Genomic DNA, 19,191 nt, shown 5'->3' on the forward strand with positions numbered 1-19,191 from the left:
TTGGGGGCATAGAGCTGGCACACAGGGAGAGGGGGCAGTTTCCATGCATATGACTGTGATGATGGAGAACTACATGTATCAGCAACACTTTGCAGTGAGTTTCTATGACACACTTGAGAGTGATAGTACAGGAACCTTCTGCGGTAATAACCGGAGAAGATCAAAGGATGTTAGTGGCTGCGATTACAGCAGCCACCACTGCTTTGACTAACTGCTTTAGAAACATAGATAAAAATTACTGCACAGAAGGAGACCATTTGTCTGTCTTGGTCAAAAGTGAGTTCGGCAACGCAATAGCACTTTACACCACTTGATCCATAGCCCGATAGGTTATGGAACCTCAAGTACTTATCAAGAATTTATTTTAACGGATGGGGGTTTCTGCCTCTACCATCCTTTCAGGCAAAGAGTGTCAGACCCCATCCATCTTCTAAAATAAATAATTACTCAACGCCCATCTAATCCTTCTATCCTGTACTTTAAATCTATGCCCCGTTATAGACTTCTCCAAGGGATCTGGTGTTGGACTGGGATGGGGACAGTAAGAAGTCTGACAACACCAGGTTTGTTTGGAATCACTAACTTTTGGAGTGCAGCTCTTTCATCAGGTGAGTGAGGCGACTCACCTGGTGAAGGAACTGTGCTCCGATAGCTAGTGATTCCAAACAAACCTGTTAGATTTTAACCTGGTGTTCTAAGACTTCTTACTGTCTCCAAGGGAAATAAGACCGTTGTATCAACTCCATGCAGATCCTTCATAATTTTATACATTTCAGTTAAATCATCCCTCAGCCTCTTCTGTTCCACAGAAACAATTTCAGCTCATCCAATCTTCCTTTATAGATGAAATTGTCTATTCTTAGCAACAGCATTGTAAATCTCTTTTGTGATCACATCCTTCCTGTAATATGGTGACCAGAACCGTACACAATACTATAGGATAACCTCCCTGCTCTTGTACTGTGTCTTAGCCAATAAAGGCAACTATTTTGAATGCCTTCTTGACAATCTTATCTACCTGTCCTACGACTTTCAGGGATCTGTGAACACGCATTCTAAGGTCACTTTGTTTCTCTACATGTCTCAGTATCCAATTATTTATTGGGTAGTCCCTTGCCTTGTTTTTCCTCCCCAAATGTATTAACAATTCTCCAGACTGAATTCCATTTGCCACTTTTCTGCCTACCTGACCTAGTGAAATCTTCCTACAATCTCCAGCTTTCTTCACGATCTACAGCCTGTCATGGCGTTTTGCTGGGAGATGCTACGAAATGTTGGTCTCCGGTCATAGAGTATAAAATTGTTTCCCTTCATAAACCTGGTACCTCATTCAAGGCTGGCTTTGAAATCTGCAATGCCAAAGTTTCTTACTGGTTTTAAGGTGAAGATTTGACCAGATCCTTAAGAAATTGAGTCCGTTCTGGCGATTTTCATTGACTTGTTTTCCAACCTAATTTTCCAACTGCAGCAACTGTTAGGTTTTCCTCTGTTTGCATATTAATGGTCAAGCCTCTGCCTAAGTTGCATGAACAGGGTACTTGTGACAATAAAATATTATTATAATAATTATTATTAGAGAGCGTCCTCCAATCTCCAATGTTCTTCAGCACCTGGAATTCTTGAGCTGCTGCACAATTCTTTGTCTATTCTGAAATCTCAATGAGTTTGAACTGGGCTGTGTATTTACTATTCCTTCTTGAAACCATGTTGGCTTATTAGAGGGTGGAATCAGCAGTAATGCAGTGCCCACCAATGAGGTGGCAGCCTTGGCATCACGTGCACAGACAAGAGAAGCTGAACAGCTGCTCAATGGTGTGGTATTCAACGATTCCAGGGCAAGTTTCACTGTATTGGCAAACATGGTAAGAACTAAAAGTTTGGATTTTTTGGATAAAGGTCAGGCGTGGATTTATACTCAAGGTATAATATAATGACGATTTCCTGGGTTACCAGGGGGTAGAAGCTGAATTGGTTGAATTGCGTGGCGGGGGTCTAGCTGTGGGACTTCATTATTAGGCCACCTGTTCAAAATGGCAGCCCAATAGCGAATTCCCTAGAGAATCCTTCACAATCTTCGGCCTGCAAACATTTGCAAGGCTATGGATTGGGAAGTGTTTCCTGGTTTGTGCTCCAAGCAGGAACACAAATCAGATATTTCAGCTCCGGCGGGAGAACATAGTCTCCCAAAAGGAGAACCTTGCCCGAAGGCTGTAATGAGGTCAGTGAGCCAGTTAATGCTGTGCAAGTGTCGCTTGAAAGCTCTCTTTTTTGGTCAATTCTTCATTTTGTTGGATTGGTGCCATTGTTGCAGCTGTACGAGAACAGCTTGGCTAACGGGGCAGCTAGTTCTAGAGTACAATTAAGTCTACAGCTGGTATGTGTCAGGGCCAATAGCCCTTTGCTGTCCCCCGTGTGTTAAACCATTTTATGATATCTTTGGATATTTACAAGTTAGTGGGCTTGGCTGAACACCCTAATGAGATGGTATTACGGTGTAGGAAACTTTGGGAATGTATATCTTTGTGAGGCAACTGTGAATGAGATGAGGACAGGAGTTTTTTTCCCTTCATTTTCTCAAATTAAAGCTCCCAGTTGTAATTCTTTATCTGGTTGCAAGAGATAGCTCTCCAGTTCCACTGGTTCCCCTTCCTGTGTTCCATCTACCTTTTTGAAGCATCCTCTCAAATATTTTCATCATAGTCGTCTTTCTAACCTTCAGGAAGTAGCAACAAGTAGCAATATTGGCCTGTGACCTCCTGGCTCCCCAGCATTGGATTTGGAGGGTTTTCCAAACATGCTCTGGGCAATCCCTCTCAGAGGTTCCCAGGGTTTACGTGGCAATTGACCAGAAGTGCTAACTTCCCTTGGATAATTGCGCTGCGCCAGGAACCATCCGAGAAAGCGATTTAAATCGCTTACTTTGGATGATATTGCCACATTCTAGGAGACTTCAATCCAGGGGCGGGATTCTCCGACCCCCCTGCCGGGTCGGAGAATCGGCGAGGGGGGGGGGGGCATGAATCCCACCCCCGCCGGCTGCCGAATTCTCCGGCACCGGGGATTTGGTGGAGGCGGGAATTGTGCCAGTTAGTGGCCGCTGGCTGTGGCCTCCCGCCGATTCACCGGCCTGCGATGGGCCAAGCCGCCCGTTTTCGGCCGGTCCCGCTGGCGTATGTTACGACAGGTACTTACCGGAGGGACCTGGCTCCGCGGGCGGCCTCTGGGGTCCTCGTGGGGGGGGGGGTGTTGCGCAGCTGGTGTAACAGTCCCCAATGGCCAGTGCGGAGATGAACCCCCCTGTGCATGCGCTGGGATGACGCAGCGCACGCTGGCACTCCCGCACATGTGCCAACTCGCATCGGCCAGCGGAGGTCCTTCGGCGCCGGTTGGCGTAACACCAAGCCCCTTCCGCACCAGCTGGCACGGCGCAAACCACCCCCGCGTCAGCCTAGCCCCTGAAGGTGCGAAGGATTCCGCACTTCACGACAGCCCAACGCCGAAGTGGTTCACGCCACTCCTTCGTGCCGGAGTTGCCCACTGGTTTCCGAAGAATCCCACCCCAGCAGCTTCCAAATCCTCCTCTTCAAACTCAGGAATGGAGAGATTCTCATCTAGAAATCCATTTTTCCAGCTCAGGAAGTTACTTTCTCAAGTATTATTAAGAACTGGTCAGGAGAAGTCTTCAGAGAAATTTGAGCAAGAACCAACCAAAAGAAATCAATGAGTAGACTGCAAGCTCCAATCGGAAAATCCAAAATGGCTACCCTGTGATATGTATATTGTGCTGCTTATACTGTGGTGGGATCTTCAGAGGTCAGGACAGAACCACCTCACTCTATTGGCATGCCACATAGAGGTGGGGGAGAAAAAAGAGTTAGAGAGGGAATGGAATCTGAGAGGATGGTATGCCAGACTACCAGGTTTTTACGAGAATTTTAGTGCAAGTTTTTGGGGACACTGCTGCAGCAGTAACTTTAAAAATAAATTTAGAGTGCCCAATTTTTTTTCTCCAATAGGGGCAATTTTAGCATGGCCAATCCACCTAACCTGCACATCTTTGGGTTGTGGGTGTGAAACCCACGCAGACATAGGGAGAATATGCAAACTCCACACAGACAGTGACCCAGGGCTGGGATTCGAACCCGGGTCCTCAGTGCCACAGTCCCAGTGCTAACCACTGCGCCACATGCCGCCCTTACTGCAGCAGTAAGAGCATGGTGGTCTATTTTAGCACTTCACTACTACCCAAAAGGAGATAGAGGGGAAAAACTTGAAAAATCCAACTGGGAAAATTCTTAACTTCAATCAGCATCACCGACGAACAGGTTAATTCTTCACCTGATGTGTACACTGAAAGAAGGGACTACAATAAGGGACGGGATTCTTGGAACTCTCACCACAGAGGCACAAAAACAAATTTTAGGCATTCCCACCACGATACCAGAGATCTGCTAACCCATAGCAGGCTAAAACCTTCCCTGATCTACACTGCTCAGGTGCTCACTGTATTAGCCAGGGGGCTATGAAACAAGTCACAGACATTACATTTTCAATCTTTCACTAAATTTACAACATAATACACAATTAGTAGCTTTTCTCTATGAATTATTGCACCAACCTCTTTGTTTGAACTCTCCAGAAAAGACCCTCCAAACATTGCTGCCATCCACTCACAGCTGGATATCAACAAAGACTTGTGGCCATTAATACTTCCATCTTCTAATTTAAGCATTACATCTGCCATTGAAAAGAAAAAATAATATTGTAACTGTAAAAATCTAATTGTAAAACAGCACTGTAACCACATACTAATTGTTTTCTTCTAAGCAGCAGTGACAGGAGATAATTGAATTCTGCATCTGGTACATGCTATAAATACTTCAGATTGTTAGTCTTCAGACAATATGGCACCATGAATAAAATTAATTAAACAAATTACCTTCTCAATATTCCATCCCTCATGTTGACTGTTATCTGACATTATTCTTAATATGCAGGAAATAGAATTTTACATATACACAAATGTTCCCTGGGAACCAGAGCGTTAGCTTAGAAGGTGGAATGACCGAAGGGGAAATAGAGAACAAAAGTAAGCGAACAACATCACCCTATCTGCTCAAACGCAGTGCTCTGGACTGTATTTGTGTCAACGCCAGATGTATAGCAGGTAAGGCAGATGAACTTAGAGCACTGATAATACTTGGAACTATGATGTTGTGGCTATCACACATTGCTGGTTAAGGAGAATATTATAGCCGTACTGCGGGAGGACACCTCTAAGGCCTCATACAATGAGGCAATCTGGGTTGAGATCAGGAACAGGAAGGGGACAATCACAATGTTGGGGGTTTATTACAGGCCCCCCTAATTGCTAGCGAGAGATAGAGGAGCAGATAGGTAGAGAGATTATGGATAGGTGCAAAAGTAACAGGATTGCTGTAGGGGATTTTAACTTCTCCTATATTGACTGGAACTCACTTAGTGCTAGGGGCTTGGATGGGGCAGAGTTTGTAAGATGTATCCAGGAAGGCTTCTTGATGCAATATGTAGACAGTCCAACTCGGGAAAGGGGCAGTACTGGATCTGGTATTGGGGAATGAGCCTGGACAGGTGGTTGAGGTTTCAGTAGGGGAACATTTTGGGGGTACTTTGGATAGGGATGAGGGTAACCCTTGGGTTAAGGTGCTAAACTGGGGAAAGGCAAATTGCAATAGCGTCAGACAGGAATTGAAGAATTTGGATTGGAGGGGCTCTTGGAGGGTAAATCAACATTGGACATGTGGGAGTCTTTCAAGCGACAGTTGATTAGGATTGAGGAAAGTCACGTTCCTGAGAGAATGAAGGATAAGGATGGGAAGTTTAGGGACCCTTGGATAATGAGGGATATTATGAACTTCATCAAAAAGTAATAGGAGGCGTTTGTACACTCTAGAAAGGTGGTGACAGACAAAAACCTTGAGTATAAAGAAAGCAGGAAGGTGCTTAAGCGAGAAATTAGTAGGGCTAGGAAAGGTCATGAAAAGTCCTTGGCAAGTAGGATTAAGATGAATCCCAAAACATTTCATTCATGTGTAAAATGCAAGAGGGTGGCCAGGGGAAGGATTGGACCACTTAAGGACAGGGGGGAATCTATGTGTTGAGCCAGAGGAAATGGGCAGAGTACTAAACGAGTACTTTGCATCAGTGTTCACCAAAGAAAAGTATTTTGTGGAATATGATTCTTGGGTATGGTGTGTGGATAGTCTGGTTCACGTTGACGTCAAAAAGCAGGTGGTCTGGGTGGTTTAAAAGACATTAAGGTAGATTTTGGGCCGGATGGGATTTACCCCAGAATACTGAGGGAAGCAAGGGAGGAAATTGTTGGGGCCTTCACTGACATCTTTGTATCCTCATTGACTGCAGGTGACATCCAAGAGGACTGGAGAATAGCAAATGTGGTACCGCTGTTTAAGAAAGGCAGCAGGGATAATCCAGGAAACTATAGGCCAGTGAGCCTCACATCGGTAGTAGGTATATTATTGGAGAGAATTCTCAGGGACAGGATTTATACCCATTTAGAAACAATGGACTTATCAGAGATAGACAGCATGGTTTTATGAAGGGGAGGTCGTGCCTCACTAACTTGATCGAGTTTTTTGAGGTGACAAAGATGATTGATGAGGGGACAGCGGTGGATGTTGCATACATGGATTCCAAGGGTGGTATCATGACCGGGACAAGTTTGGAGGGCCGAAGGGCCTATTCCTGTGCTGTATTGTTCTTTGTTCTATAACGGGTATGAAAGGTCAGCAGTGCTGGTACGGTTTCATCTGCTGGTTCAGCTTCTCCTCCTGTTCTGTCGAACCCAAATAGAGTCACACACTACTCACATCCTTTATGAAAAGGAAGAGGCTGTGCCCAAGAGGTAAATATGGCAATTCAATTGCTATAAACCTCTGGAGGCATTTGCACTAAAGTTGTAGCAGTTTTCTCCACAATTAAGCTGCAGAAGATATTTTTTATGCAACTGGGGCCAATTCATTGGGGCAGCAGCACCATGGACTGCCACCCACAAGGCATTCTTCAAACAGTACGCCACATGGGGCGTGAAAGTAGTGGCTCGTGGCACTGCCTGCCCTTGGAGAATCAATGCTAGTCCGTGGTCGCAATGAATTTCTCCCCTCGAACTTGAAGTCTGATCTTACACCAGAACAAAGCAGAGTAATACTGGAAGAGGGAGTCTCACATCACTTAAACTTCGGAGTCAATTCAAAACTACTGTGCAGCAACACTAAACTCTCTGAATGCAGAATTCTTACAAAAAATCTTACTTCCATTTTCATTCTTCGATTCCTTGTGTAATAAGAGATCAGATATAAGAGCAGAGAAGTTTATTTGGCCCTTTTTTTGTGGCCTTACCTCCATTTTGCTGCCTGCACCTCAAAATCCTCAACTTTGTCGTTGATCAAGGGGAAACAACACAAGTACAAGAAGAAACACTATCTTATATTTTTATAATGCCTCTTCCAAACTAAACTCTGTGGTTTCTTGCTAATTGTTATTAGCAGAGCTAATTATTAATAATAGTTTGAGCTTGTGGAGAAACACCCACGGTAGGCCTTTCAGCCTGTTCTTGCTATGCAATGAAATCATGGCTGATCTTCTACTTCAACACCATTTTTCTGCAAAATCTTAAACCTATGCCCCATAGTGACTGACCCCCTCCACCCTGGAAAAAGAGTGCCCGTCCATCCACTCTATCCCTGCCCCTCATAATCTTGTAGACCTCTATCAGATCACCCCTCAACCTCCGTCGTTCTAATGAAAACAGTCCAAGTCTATTCAGCCTCTCTGCATAGCTAACACCCTAGGTATTTTCAATGTGTGGAAATCTAACGATCTCAATCTTGAACGTACATAACAACTGAGCCTCCGCTGCTCTCTAGGGCAGAGAATTTAAAAGGTGCACCACCCACTATGAAGACATTCCTCCTCACCTCTGTTCTAAATGGACTGTGTTCTAGCCCAGTGTTTTTCAAACTTTTTTTCCGGGGACACATTTTTACCAACCGGCTAACCTTCAGGAGCCAACGTGGCCGACCTTTGCGACCCACCATTTTCTCTAACCTGATTTGTTGCTGACAAAAATGGAGGAAATGGTTGTGGGTCCCCTTGGATCCAATGGTCACTTTGGTCCTCTGAACTTGTATGCGACCGTATGAAAGGAAATGCGGCCACACTGCGCATGCGTACTGATGATTGGGCACGCATGCGCAGTGTGGCCGAATTATTGTTATATGGTCACGGTCTTTTTGAAGGCTGCTTGCAGACGGCAGTTAGATTGGAGCGCCGCGACGGACGGCTCCTCGACCCTCCTGACACCCGCCCACCGGTTGCGCCCCGAGTTTGACAATGCCTGTTCTAGACTCCCTAGCCAGGGGAAACAGCCTTCCTGTATCTACCTTCCTGCCTCTATCCCTGTAGGAATTTGGTCGGTTTTGAATTAAATATTAATGTTATGTTTTAAAGTGTTATCTGCAATGAAAAACACTGATCTCAATGAACTCATTTAAAATTAGCAGGAATAGAATAGAAATTAAAAATGAACTGCTGCAAGAGAATGTGCAGTGAAATTAGGAGTTGCAAAACCTTACCAGAAAATGTTCCCTTTGCTAAGCATTCCTTTATTCGGTTTGCTTTCCTGACATGAAACGCTTTTGTGATCTCCTGATTCATAAAGGCTTCTTTATTTTGGATATTTTCAACCATCATACGCAAGTCAAAAACTTCCAAAATCTCTGCTATTTGTGCAATTCTCATCAGATCATTCTCATTTTCATCCAGCTCTCCGGTGTAGAGAAATTGTAATACAGCTTCAAAAGGCCCTGGCTGGATTGAATGGTCCATCCTAACCACTGTCATAAGACCTACCCTCTTTGTTACTGGGTTCTCCAGGTCTTCTTCATGAATATGATTAAAGGCCTTGCTCCATGAAGACAGCAATATTCCTGCCTGGGTACCCTTCATTTCTACAGATTCATCCTCATGCATGTTCATTTTCAAAATGCCATCACTCTTGGACGTTCTCAGAGTGAACTGCGCTGAACTGATGCTGGAGTCACTGCTGTCGTCATCTGTGTCGAGGCTCAAAGTTCTCATCAAATGCTCCGGGCCTAGTTTCTCTGGTTTCTCATTTTCCCCACCATGTGTCTGAAATTCAGCAGTTAGGTCCAACAAAAACAGGTCATAAAATTTTGATGATGAGGTAGCCAGGTATACCTTGTGAGCATAGATTTTAACCTGGTTCTGGAGTACAAACATAACATCAGTACACAGTGGATTGTCAAGCAGATGGCTAGGTTTAAAAGCACTCGCAGGATTATCTGGAACTTTCATTACTGGAGGCGGTGGTTTAGGTGGTAGGAATGGTGCCTGGAGTAAAGGCTTCTGCACCTTCTTTAAGTGAGATTTCCAGAACTGAAGATGTCGTCTGGAAATCAATGCACCTCTGACAGCATTATCAAATACATCCTTGATGCCAAACTGATCAAACACACTTGTTTCATAGTATGGAATCCCAAGTTCTTTGGCTACCTCTCTGCCCTTTTCGGGAGGTAAAATATCATTGGGTCTTATTGGTCTAGGGCATAAACACAACAAAAATAAATTAGTTCAAGTATAGTACATTTGCCAACAAAACAAAGTGGACTTCAATGTAATCCAAACACTTCAGACGTTTCTAATAAGATGTTTCTGTAAGGGGCTATGTAAATTGCAAGACTTGCTTTTCTTTACAATGACCTATCTCAAGCCGATTTAACAAGGGGATTTGAAGCTCACTCCCAGTGAGCTTTGCACACTCCCAGTGAGAGAGAAGACACATCCAGAATGAGACACATCGAAGAGTGATTTTGGGAGCTGGGAATTTGAAGATAGGTGGCTGGATAGGAGGAGGCGCTTTTTATCCCTTGATTTGTCACTCAAATTTCCAGCGAGTGGCCTTGCCCTGCTGCAGGTGGGACTCAAGGGAGAGAGCAGCTTGGTGAGTAGCAGGCAAGTCCTTCACATCGGGAGCGGAAATCCAGAGTGCAGTCTGGGAAGGTCAGTGGTACTCAGTGTCTGTGTCCGTTTCTGTGTTTTCAAATTGTGGAGGGAGAAAGAAAACTGAGAAGTAATATCACAGTAAAGGTGTAACCTGATTGGCTAGTAGAGACTAGAAGGGAATCTGTTCAATTTGAAAAAAAACATTGAAAAAACTAATTAAAACCTAATGAATTAACTAGGTAGAGGAGTAACTAAACCAGAGGGTGGGGATTAGTATTTAGCATTTAATTTTACAGTAGAAATCTAGTGCCAGCGACCATATAAATAATTGTAGCTTAATCTAATAATAATTTAATAAGTATTTATTTTAAATTAATTAACGAGTGCTTGTCATCAGTGGGGCGCAGTGCTCTAACTGTGAGACGTGGAAGATCAGAAGCGCTTCCAGCGTTCCGGTCGACTACGTCTACAGGAAGTGTAACCAATGGCAGCTCCTCACAGACCGCCTGGTTTGGTTGGAGCAGCAGTTGGATGCACTTAGGAGCATGCAGGTGGCGGAAAGCGTCATAGATAGGAGTTATAGAGACGTGGTCACACCCAAAGTGCAGGCAGATAGATGGGTGACCACTAGAAAGGGCAGGCAGGCGGTGTAGGAATCCCCTGTGGCTGTCCCCCCCCTCTAACCCATATACCATTTTGGATACTGTTTGGGGGGATAGTCTATCAGGGGAAAATAACAGCAGCCAGAACAGTGGCACCACAACTGGCTCTGTTGCTCAGCAGGGGAGGGCAAAATGCAGGATAGCGATAGTTATAGGGGACTCTATAGTAAAGGGCACCGATAGGCGCTTCTGTGGACATAAAAGAGACTCCAGCATGGTATGTTGCCACCCTGTCTGCTCAAATGCAGTGGTCTGAAGTGTATTTGTTTCAATGCCAGAAGTATAGCAGATAAGGCAGATGAACTTAGAGCTCTTATTAGTACTTGGAACTATACTTGTGGCTATCACAGAAATGTGGTTAAAGGAAGGGTAGGATTGGCAGCTGAACTTTGGAGTATTTAGATGCTTCAGGAGAGATAGAGGGGAATGTAAAAGGGGTGGAAGCAGCATTACTGGTTAAGGAGAATATTATAGCCGTACTGCGGGAGGACAACTCGGAGTCTCATACAATGAGGCAATCTGGGTAGAGCTCAAGAACAAGAATGTTGGAGGTTTATTACAGCCCCCTAACTGCCAGCAAGAGTAGCAGATAGGTAGATAGATTATAGATAGGTGCAAAAGTAATAGGGTTGTTGTGGCAGGGGATTTTAATTTCCCCTATATTGACTGGGACTCACTTAATGCTAGGGGCTTGGATGGGGCAGAGTTTGTACAGTGTGTCCAGGAAGGCTCCTTGATGCAACTAGGAAAGTGGCAGTACTGGAATTGGCATTGGGGAATGATCCTGGGCAGGTGGTTGAGGTTTCAGAAGGGGAATATTTTGGGAGTAGTAACCACAATTCCATACGTTTTAGGATACTTTTGGATAGAGAAGAGGGTAAGGTGCTAAAGGGTATGGCAAATTACGATAACATTAGACAGCAAGTGAAGAAATTGGATTGGGTGCGGCTATTGGAGGGTAAATCAACAGCTCACATGTAGGAGTCTTTCAAGTGAGTTGATTAGGATTCAGAAAGTGAACGAAAGATAAGTATCGGATGTTTGGGAGCCTTGGATAACAAGGGATATTGTGGTCTTTGTCAAAAAGAAAAAGGAGGCTTTTGTACGGTCTAGATGGGCAGTGACAGTCGAAACCCTTGAGGAATAAAAGAAAGTAGGAAGCTACTTAAGTGGGAAATTAAGAGGGCTAGGAGGGATCATGAAAAGTTCTTGGCAAGTAGGATTAAGGTGAATCCTAAAGCTTTTTATTCATAAGTAAAAAGCAAGAGGGTGGCCAGGGAAAGGATTGGACCACTTAAGGACAGTGGGGGGGAATCTGTGTGTTGAGCCAGAGCAAATGAGTGAGGTACTAAATGAGTACTTTGCATCAGTGTTCACCAAAGAAAAGGAATTTTTGGGAGATGATTCTTGGGTAGGGTGTGTGGATAGTGTGGGTCATGTTGACATGAAAAAGGAGGTGGTGTGGGTGTTTTAAAATACATTAAGGTAGATAAGTCTCCTGGTCATGGGATTTACCGCAGAATTCTCAGGGACAGGATTTATACCCATGGACTCATCAGCAAAAGGCAGCATAGTTTTGTGAAGGGGTGGTTGTGCCTCACAAAGGGTGACAAAGATGATTGATATGGGGAAGGCGGTGGATGTTGTTTCCATGAACTTCGGTAAAACCTTTGACAAGGTGCCTCATGGCAGCCTGGTGCAAAAAGTGAAGTCATACAAGATCAGAGGTGAGGTGGCAAGATGGATACAGAACTTGCGCGTTCACAAAAAGCAGAGGGTAGCAGTAGAATAGTGTTTTTCTGAATGGAAAATTGTGACTGGTGGTGTTCCACAGGGATGCTGTGGCCTCGGTTTGTAGTATTCATAAACGATTTGGAGGAAAATGTAGCTCGCCTGATTAGTAAGTTCGCGGATGACACCAAGGTTGATGGAAGTGGCAGATAGTGTTGAGGATTGTCATAGGATACAGCAAGACATAGATAGGTTGGAGATTTGGGCAGAGATATGGCATTTGGAGTTTAATCCGGACAAATGTGAGGTAATGCATTTTGTTAGGTTTAACAGAGGGGAAATATACAGTAAATGGCAAAACTCTTTGGAATGTAGAAAGTCAGTGATCTGGGCAGATTGGTCCACAGATCTTTGAAAGTGGCAACACAAGTGGACAAGGGAGTCAAGAAAGCATACTGAATGCTTGTCATCATTGGACAGGGCAAAGAGGATAAAAACTGGCAAGTCATTCTACAGTTGTATAGAACCTTGGTAAGGTCGCACTTGGAATATTGCCCATAATTCTGGTTGCCACACCCCCAGAAGGATGTGGAGGCTTTGGAGAGGGTGCAGAGGAGCTTTACTTGGTTTGCCTGGTCTGGAGGGTATTAGCTAAGCAGAGATGCTGAATGGACTCGGATTGTTTTCATTAGAACGACAGAGGTTGAGGGGTAACTTGATAGAGGTCTACAAGATTATGAGAGGCATGGATAGTGGCTGGGCAGGCACCCAGAGTGGAGGGATCAGTCACTACTGGGCATAGGTTTAAGGCCCGTGGGGCAAGGTTTAGAGATATGCGAGGCAGGGTTTTTACACAGAGGGTGGTGAGTGCCTGGAACCCATTGCCGGAGAGGTTGTGGAAGCAGATACATTACCGGCGTTCAAAAGGCATTTCAACAAATACATGGATTGATGGATATAGAGGGATACGACACTAGGAAGTGCTGAGGGTTTTGGCCAAGGATGGTATCATGACCAGTACAAACTTGGAGAGCTGAAGGTCCTGTTCCTGTGCTGTATTGTTCTTTGTTTGTTCTTTGACTCATACCTACTGATAATAGTGGATATCTACTTCATCAATGGGAGCTAAATGCATCTCAAATCTACAGAAAAGCAGCTTCACATGTGGCAGAGTTAGATTGGATATAAAGAGAGAATACCAATACAGGTACACACTTGTGCAGGGTATATATAAAGCCAGCAGAAGACTGACACAAGGGTTGAGAATTAATTATGTGTTTTCAGGGGAGCAAAATAGAGGAAGGAATCAGATTTCTTTTTAGAAATTTTTTTTTGTCCAGGAATGAAATTGGGCAAGAGAATTTGTTTTGGCTGACAATATGTCCCTGTTAAATTGGATGAAAAGTTATTATTTCAGTCAAAGGATTTACTAATTTAGCTAATTAGATTCAATGTCATTGAGAATCAGTGCAATTGGGTATCACATATGGAATTTAGTCCAACTCAGAACCTATGTAAAAATGATATTGCCTGTAAAACACAATTATCAAATTCAGCTTCAATAGTAGTGTTGGTGTTAATCCTCCACCTATCTGTGACACAACTCTGTGAAACAAAAAGGTTTTGCCTCCCGGAATAGGATAGAAAGTACAGTATTTATACTCTCTGAAATACTACACTACCTGTAGTGCGTTGTGCCCATTATCCACAGTGGTGACACAGAATGACTGCTCTCTCTTGTTGAATAAAACAATATTATAACAAACAATGCTGTAATATTGGATAAAAGAAAGAGTATATATGTCACAAACTAGATTTGTGGAAATACATGCTTATAATTTAGTGACGTGTATTTATTGATTAAATGTATGATCTAAAACACATGCTACATTAATATTTAAATGAAGGGAGAATCACAAGTTTAAAAAAATGCACGTGGGATAAATAATTCTAGAATCTCTTTGGAAATCATTTCAGATTGTATTGCAACACTGGAGAATAAAGCATAATCTTTAAAAACAAACTTTTTTCCAATTAAATTTAGTGTGGCCAATCCACCTACTCCGCACATCTTTGGGATGTGGGGGTGAGATCCATGTAGACATGGGGAGAATGTGCTAACTCCACACAGACAGTGACCCAGGGCTGTGATCGAACCCGGGTCCTCGGTGCCATGAGACAGCAGTGCTAACCATTGCGCCACCATGCCGCCCTGCACTAAAGCATAATCTGTAAGTAAAATAGAAAGAAAAAGTCAAATGAACCACAAAAAGGAGACAATGGACATTGGCTCATCCCAAGCAGAGCAAGATGTCAATGATAAGTAGTAAAATATTTGCAATAGAAACTGAAAATTAAACGAAGCTGTATTCACTGCATTACCAAAAATCTTAAAACCTATACGTATACTCAAAGGTTTCAGGTTAAAAACATATTATTCCTGTTGTGAATATCGCAACCTCACAACCTAGTGTTAAGAAAAAAATCCTCCCAGATTAGAATGGAAATGCGCATCTGTTTCCTGAAATACAATATTATATTACAATGGTAAAACAGTAAATCTAATCTCCATTGTTGAATGATCTACAATCAAAATTGGAAAATGTGTCTTTAAGCATAAAGTAGCTTATATCAGGGTTTTTCAAAGTGTGGGTGTTGGGAGAGATGCGGAGCAGTAGTTCATGATGGTCCTAATCACAGGAGAAGCGCCCAACTGCCGTTACTGGCATTTTTATTGAGAATGGCGGTCACTGCCGCCTTTTAAATGAAATGGTGTGCAGACTACTGCACATAGGCGACAACAGTAAGTAGGTCACGTGCCTTGCACACAACTTGACGTCAAACACCCTGTATGTGCTTTTGGCACCAAATCACAGAGGAGAGCTTCTTCCTTACTCGCTGCTAGCAAGCAAGGCAAGAGACTGAAGCCGAATAATTTTCTTACAAGAAAGAGACGGCCCGAGACATATAGATAGGCAGAGTACCAACTGGCCAGGATCTCACAACTAAATCTGCTGGAGAGCGCTGCTCAGGAAAGTCCAGGGCAAGACAGAGCTGTGGTAATTATTGTTAGCTCTGCACAGAGGTTCAGGTCCTTTGGTTCACAGCCGACAAAGAAACTTAACTCGGGCAAAGCAGTAAAAAGATGATTTCTTGAGATATGGTTTTGTCAATTGTGCCAATGCAAATAAGGATGCAAAGGCCATTTGTTTTATATGTAGGGAAGTGCTGGCAAATGAGAGAAGTTTCAGATTTTGAAAGGGAAGTGGTGGATGAAAATTTCCTTTTGAGGTTGTAAATACAAAGCCAGTTATCAATTTAAAGCTGACTCCAAATGAAAAGTCTATGCTATTGTACCCGACATGTGACAGCACATTAAAAACACAGCAAAAGCCCTCTAGGCTGTCAGCATTATGAAATAGCATCGCCCAGGAGTATCCAGTGCTGAGTATATCAAGCATCTTGTTGCCATTGCCCTTCACGACGACATACATGTGCAAGGTTGGATTTTCCATTCTCACAAATATGAAGACGGCACAAAGGAACAGGCTGAAGTCAGCACTAATATGTGCATTGCCCCCTCCTCCTGTGAACCCAATTGGAGTGAGATTATGAGGACTCAGTAGGCTCTCCGTTCACATTTAAAGATAAGCGAACGCAGTGTGCGTTGCAAAGGTTGGCCAGTTGGCTAAAGTGGGTCCCGGGAAAAAAGGTATGAAAAACACTGGCTTATATCATAATAACTGAGAATTATATAAGTAATATTTCAGTGTAAATTAGACTGCTGCAAAGTATATTTTATGTATTTATTTAAAGATGGAACACAAAAAGCTTTAAGAGAATTCATTAATGAATAAACACTCAGCACAGAATCAGACACAGTACCATCTCACTCAATGGTGTCTAAATTGTGACATCCTGATGCAGAAAAGAGAAGGACAAGGGGCGCGATTCTCCCAAAGGGAGACAAAGTGCCGACGGCAGAGTGAAAACCGGAGTGTTTCACTCCGGCGTCGGAGGCCGCTCCTCGCCCCCTATTCTCCCACCCCCAGGGGGCTAGGAGCGGCGGCGCGTCAATTTCGCGCGCAGGGCCTTTGCGCCCGCGTCAAAGCGGCGCCGCCCGAATGACACGGCCGGCGGCGCCTAAATGATGTCACCCGCACATGCGCGGTTGCCGTCCTCCCCTCCGCCGCCCCATGGAGGATTGATCTTGCGGGGCGGCGGAGGGAAAGGAGTGCGTCTTTCAGAGACGCCGGCCCGGCGATCGATGGGCACCGATCGCAGGCCAGACCCCTCCTGAGCACCCCCCGGGGCTCGATCCTCCTCCCACAGGCCCCACACGCAGCGGTCGTGCGCTGTTCACGCCGGCAGCTCCCAGGTGTGGTTGGCGCCGGCGTGAACCAGTCGGTTTAGGCAGGCCGCTCAGCCCATCCGGGCCGGAGAATCGCCGCTCTACCGTTAGAAACGGCGAGCGGCGATTCTCCGAGCGGCCTGTCGTAAAACACGACACGCCGTTTTGGGGTGGGGGGGAGAAGAGAATCACGTGCGGGTGCCAGGGTGGCGTGGCATGAATCGCCCGGCACTCCCGCAATTCTCCCACCCGGCGTGGGGGTCGGAGAATCGCGCCCAAGGTGTCTCACCAGAGTAGGCCTTATATCAGGCAGTGCGATAAACTAGTACAGAAATGATTTTCCAAGCAACATCTCCCAGGAGGGATGCAGATAGCAAAGAATCATACTTTTGAACAAGCAAACAATTGTTTTGTTGGGTAATTACATTAGGAAATTCCTCCTAATCACTCTCCACAGTGATTATAAAAGCTTTACTCAGCCAAGTTGAGGCTTATGTTTAACCCACACTGAAAATGTGAGTACACGCTCATGCTTTTCCTGCATCCCTACAAAATCCACCACAAACGAACAATTTGGCCTGGATAGAACAGCCTGTAGCAATCGCTTTAAGGGACACTGCTTTGGCCCTATCCCATTCAGTGCAAGCTGGTCAGCCTTTACTGTGCGCGAGCCATACGTTTATCAAAATTGGTGTCCAAGGTATGTCAAAGGAGCTCGATTTAAGCACTCATGCCTATTTCTGTTTGGAGCACTGGCTTCAAGGCTCCCTCCAAATTTCAGCAGAAGCAAAAATTGTAAAATGTTAACAGGAAGTTTTAAAGCTGAAATTTTCTTCTCAATATAGTCCTGTTCTATCTGAAGCAATGCTTTAGAAAGATGCAATACCGTATATTTTTAACATGACTTCAAATTAATAGAGAAATTCAAATGAATAATTGGCTTTGCTTAGTTGTGACTTTAAGGGAGTCATAAAGGACAACACAGAATGATTTTGACTTTGTGACCCAAGAATCATAAACACATGTACTAACCCAGATAAAATCCAGGTTTGTGGAGGCCAGTTGTTAACTTATGAGCAGGCAGGTTGTAAGGCAGTCAGGATTTAATCGTTTGGTTTATAAATCGATAATTGGCTCTGGAAGGATGCAGGGATATTTTATTCCGAGACTCTAAATAACACTAAGGATATCTTCTATTATGGTCAGCTGGCAAAAGGAATCATATCATTAGAAGGTCAAGGGACTTCTCAATCCCATTCTATTAATAGAAGTGGATAAACATCCATACTGCCTGACTATTGAAGGATTTAAATTGATCTTCAAATGAGCTTGATTCATCGTCAAAGAAAATTGGTGTACATTGAGGGAGATAGAAACCTCTCACTACACTACATGTATCAGAATCAACAAATTTCCACTTCTAGCAGTGGTAGAAAATGTGCAGCTTCAAGGGCACCCAATTTTCCCTTACTTAACTTTAAGAGGACAGTGGTGTCAGTCTAACATTTCATTCAAAAGACAGCAGCACTGACAATACATCACTCCTTCAGTACTGTACTCAAGATCATGGGTGCGATTCTCCCAAAGTATTTCTAAGTTAATGCGTGGTGGGTTTTTCAGGGAGTTTCCCGCCGGCTCTGCTGGAGAGTTCCCCACCACCAGTTTTGTAAGCCTTGGGGAGTTTCCCACCGTTTAGCCCACAATTAATTTTTTCGAGCATTGGGGAGCTGAACTCCGAGATCGGGCCACCATTTTGAAAGGGTGCCTTTCAAAGGGAACTTGTGGGTCCACCACATTCCCCACCCATGGACACCACCCCACACACCCAAGTGAAGACACCCCACTATGGGGTCCCTTGGGATCCCCCTCTTTAGTCCATGTACAGCACCCCTGCCCTTCTAGGACCCACATCCATCACCCCTCCAAACTCCCGGAGGCCCCTACGTACCTGCTCTGTACTACCCCCACCCTCATTTCATGGGCATGACCAGGGTGGCAGTGCCAAGGTGCCCATGTTCCAGGGGGAGGGTAAGGGATAAACCTTGCACTTACCCTGACCACCCAAGGGTCTCCGATGGCCAGTGAGACCCCCCGTATGCCGTTCTACCTGGTCCATGCTTGTGTGGTCCAGCACTGATTGGCGCCCAGCTGGAGCCTCCCTGGGAGGCGGGTGAATCGAAGGAGGCCAGTGGAGGTAGGTGGTAAGTAGGTTTATGACCTACTTGCGTGAGCGTCATTTGGTTCCTCCCATTTGGGGCCGGGTTCAGACTTCGATATCTCGTGGGACTCCGGTGAATCTCGCAAAGTGCGGAGCCTGTCAGAAGGCTCGCTGGAGGGCTTTCCCGAGATTCTCCGGCTGCGTTGTGCTCTGATTTATAGGCAAGTGCAGTGCCAGAAAGCCACAGCCAACACACTACAGAAGAC

General features: G+C 44.6%; 1 protein-coding gene across 6 annotated transcripts in view; it reads right to left on the reverse strand.

Annotated features, from left to right (window-relative positions):
• Window positions 1-19,191, reverse strand: part of rhobtb1 (Rho related BTB domain containing 1) — a 168,663-nt gene that overhangs the window by 8,269 nt on the left and 141,203 nt on the right. For all 6 annotated transcript variants that reach the window (XM_038773643.1, XM_038773644.1, XM_038773639.1 and 3 more), the window contains 2 exons: window positions 8,634-9,619; window positions 4,619-4,737 (listed from right to left, as the gene is read on the reverse strand). In XM_038773643.1, coding sequence (XP_038629571.1) covers window positions 4,619-4,737; window positions 8,634-9,619 — 1,105 coding nt within the window. The remainder of the gene's footprint in view (window positions 1-4,618; window positions 4,738-8,633; window positions 9,620-19,191) is intronic.

The sequence above is a fragment of the Scyliorhinus canicula genome, chromosome 16, assembly GCF_902713615.1.
Source record: "Scyliorhinus canicula chromosome 16, sScyCan1.1, whole genome shotgun sequence".
In the NCBI taxonomy this organism is placed as follows: domain Eukaryota; kingdom Metazoa; phylum Chordata; class Chondrichthyes; order Carcharhiniformes; family Scyliorhinidae; genus Scyliorhinus; species Scyliorhinus canicula.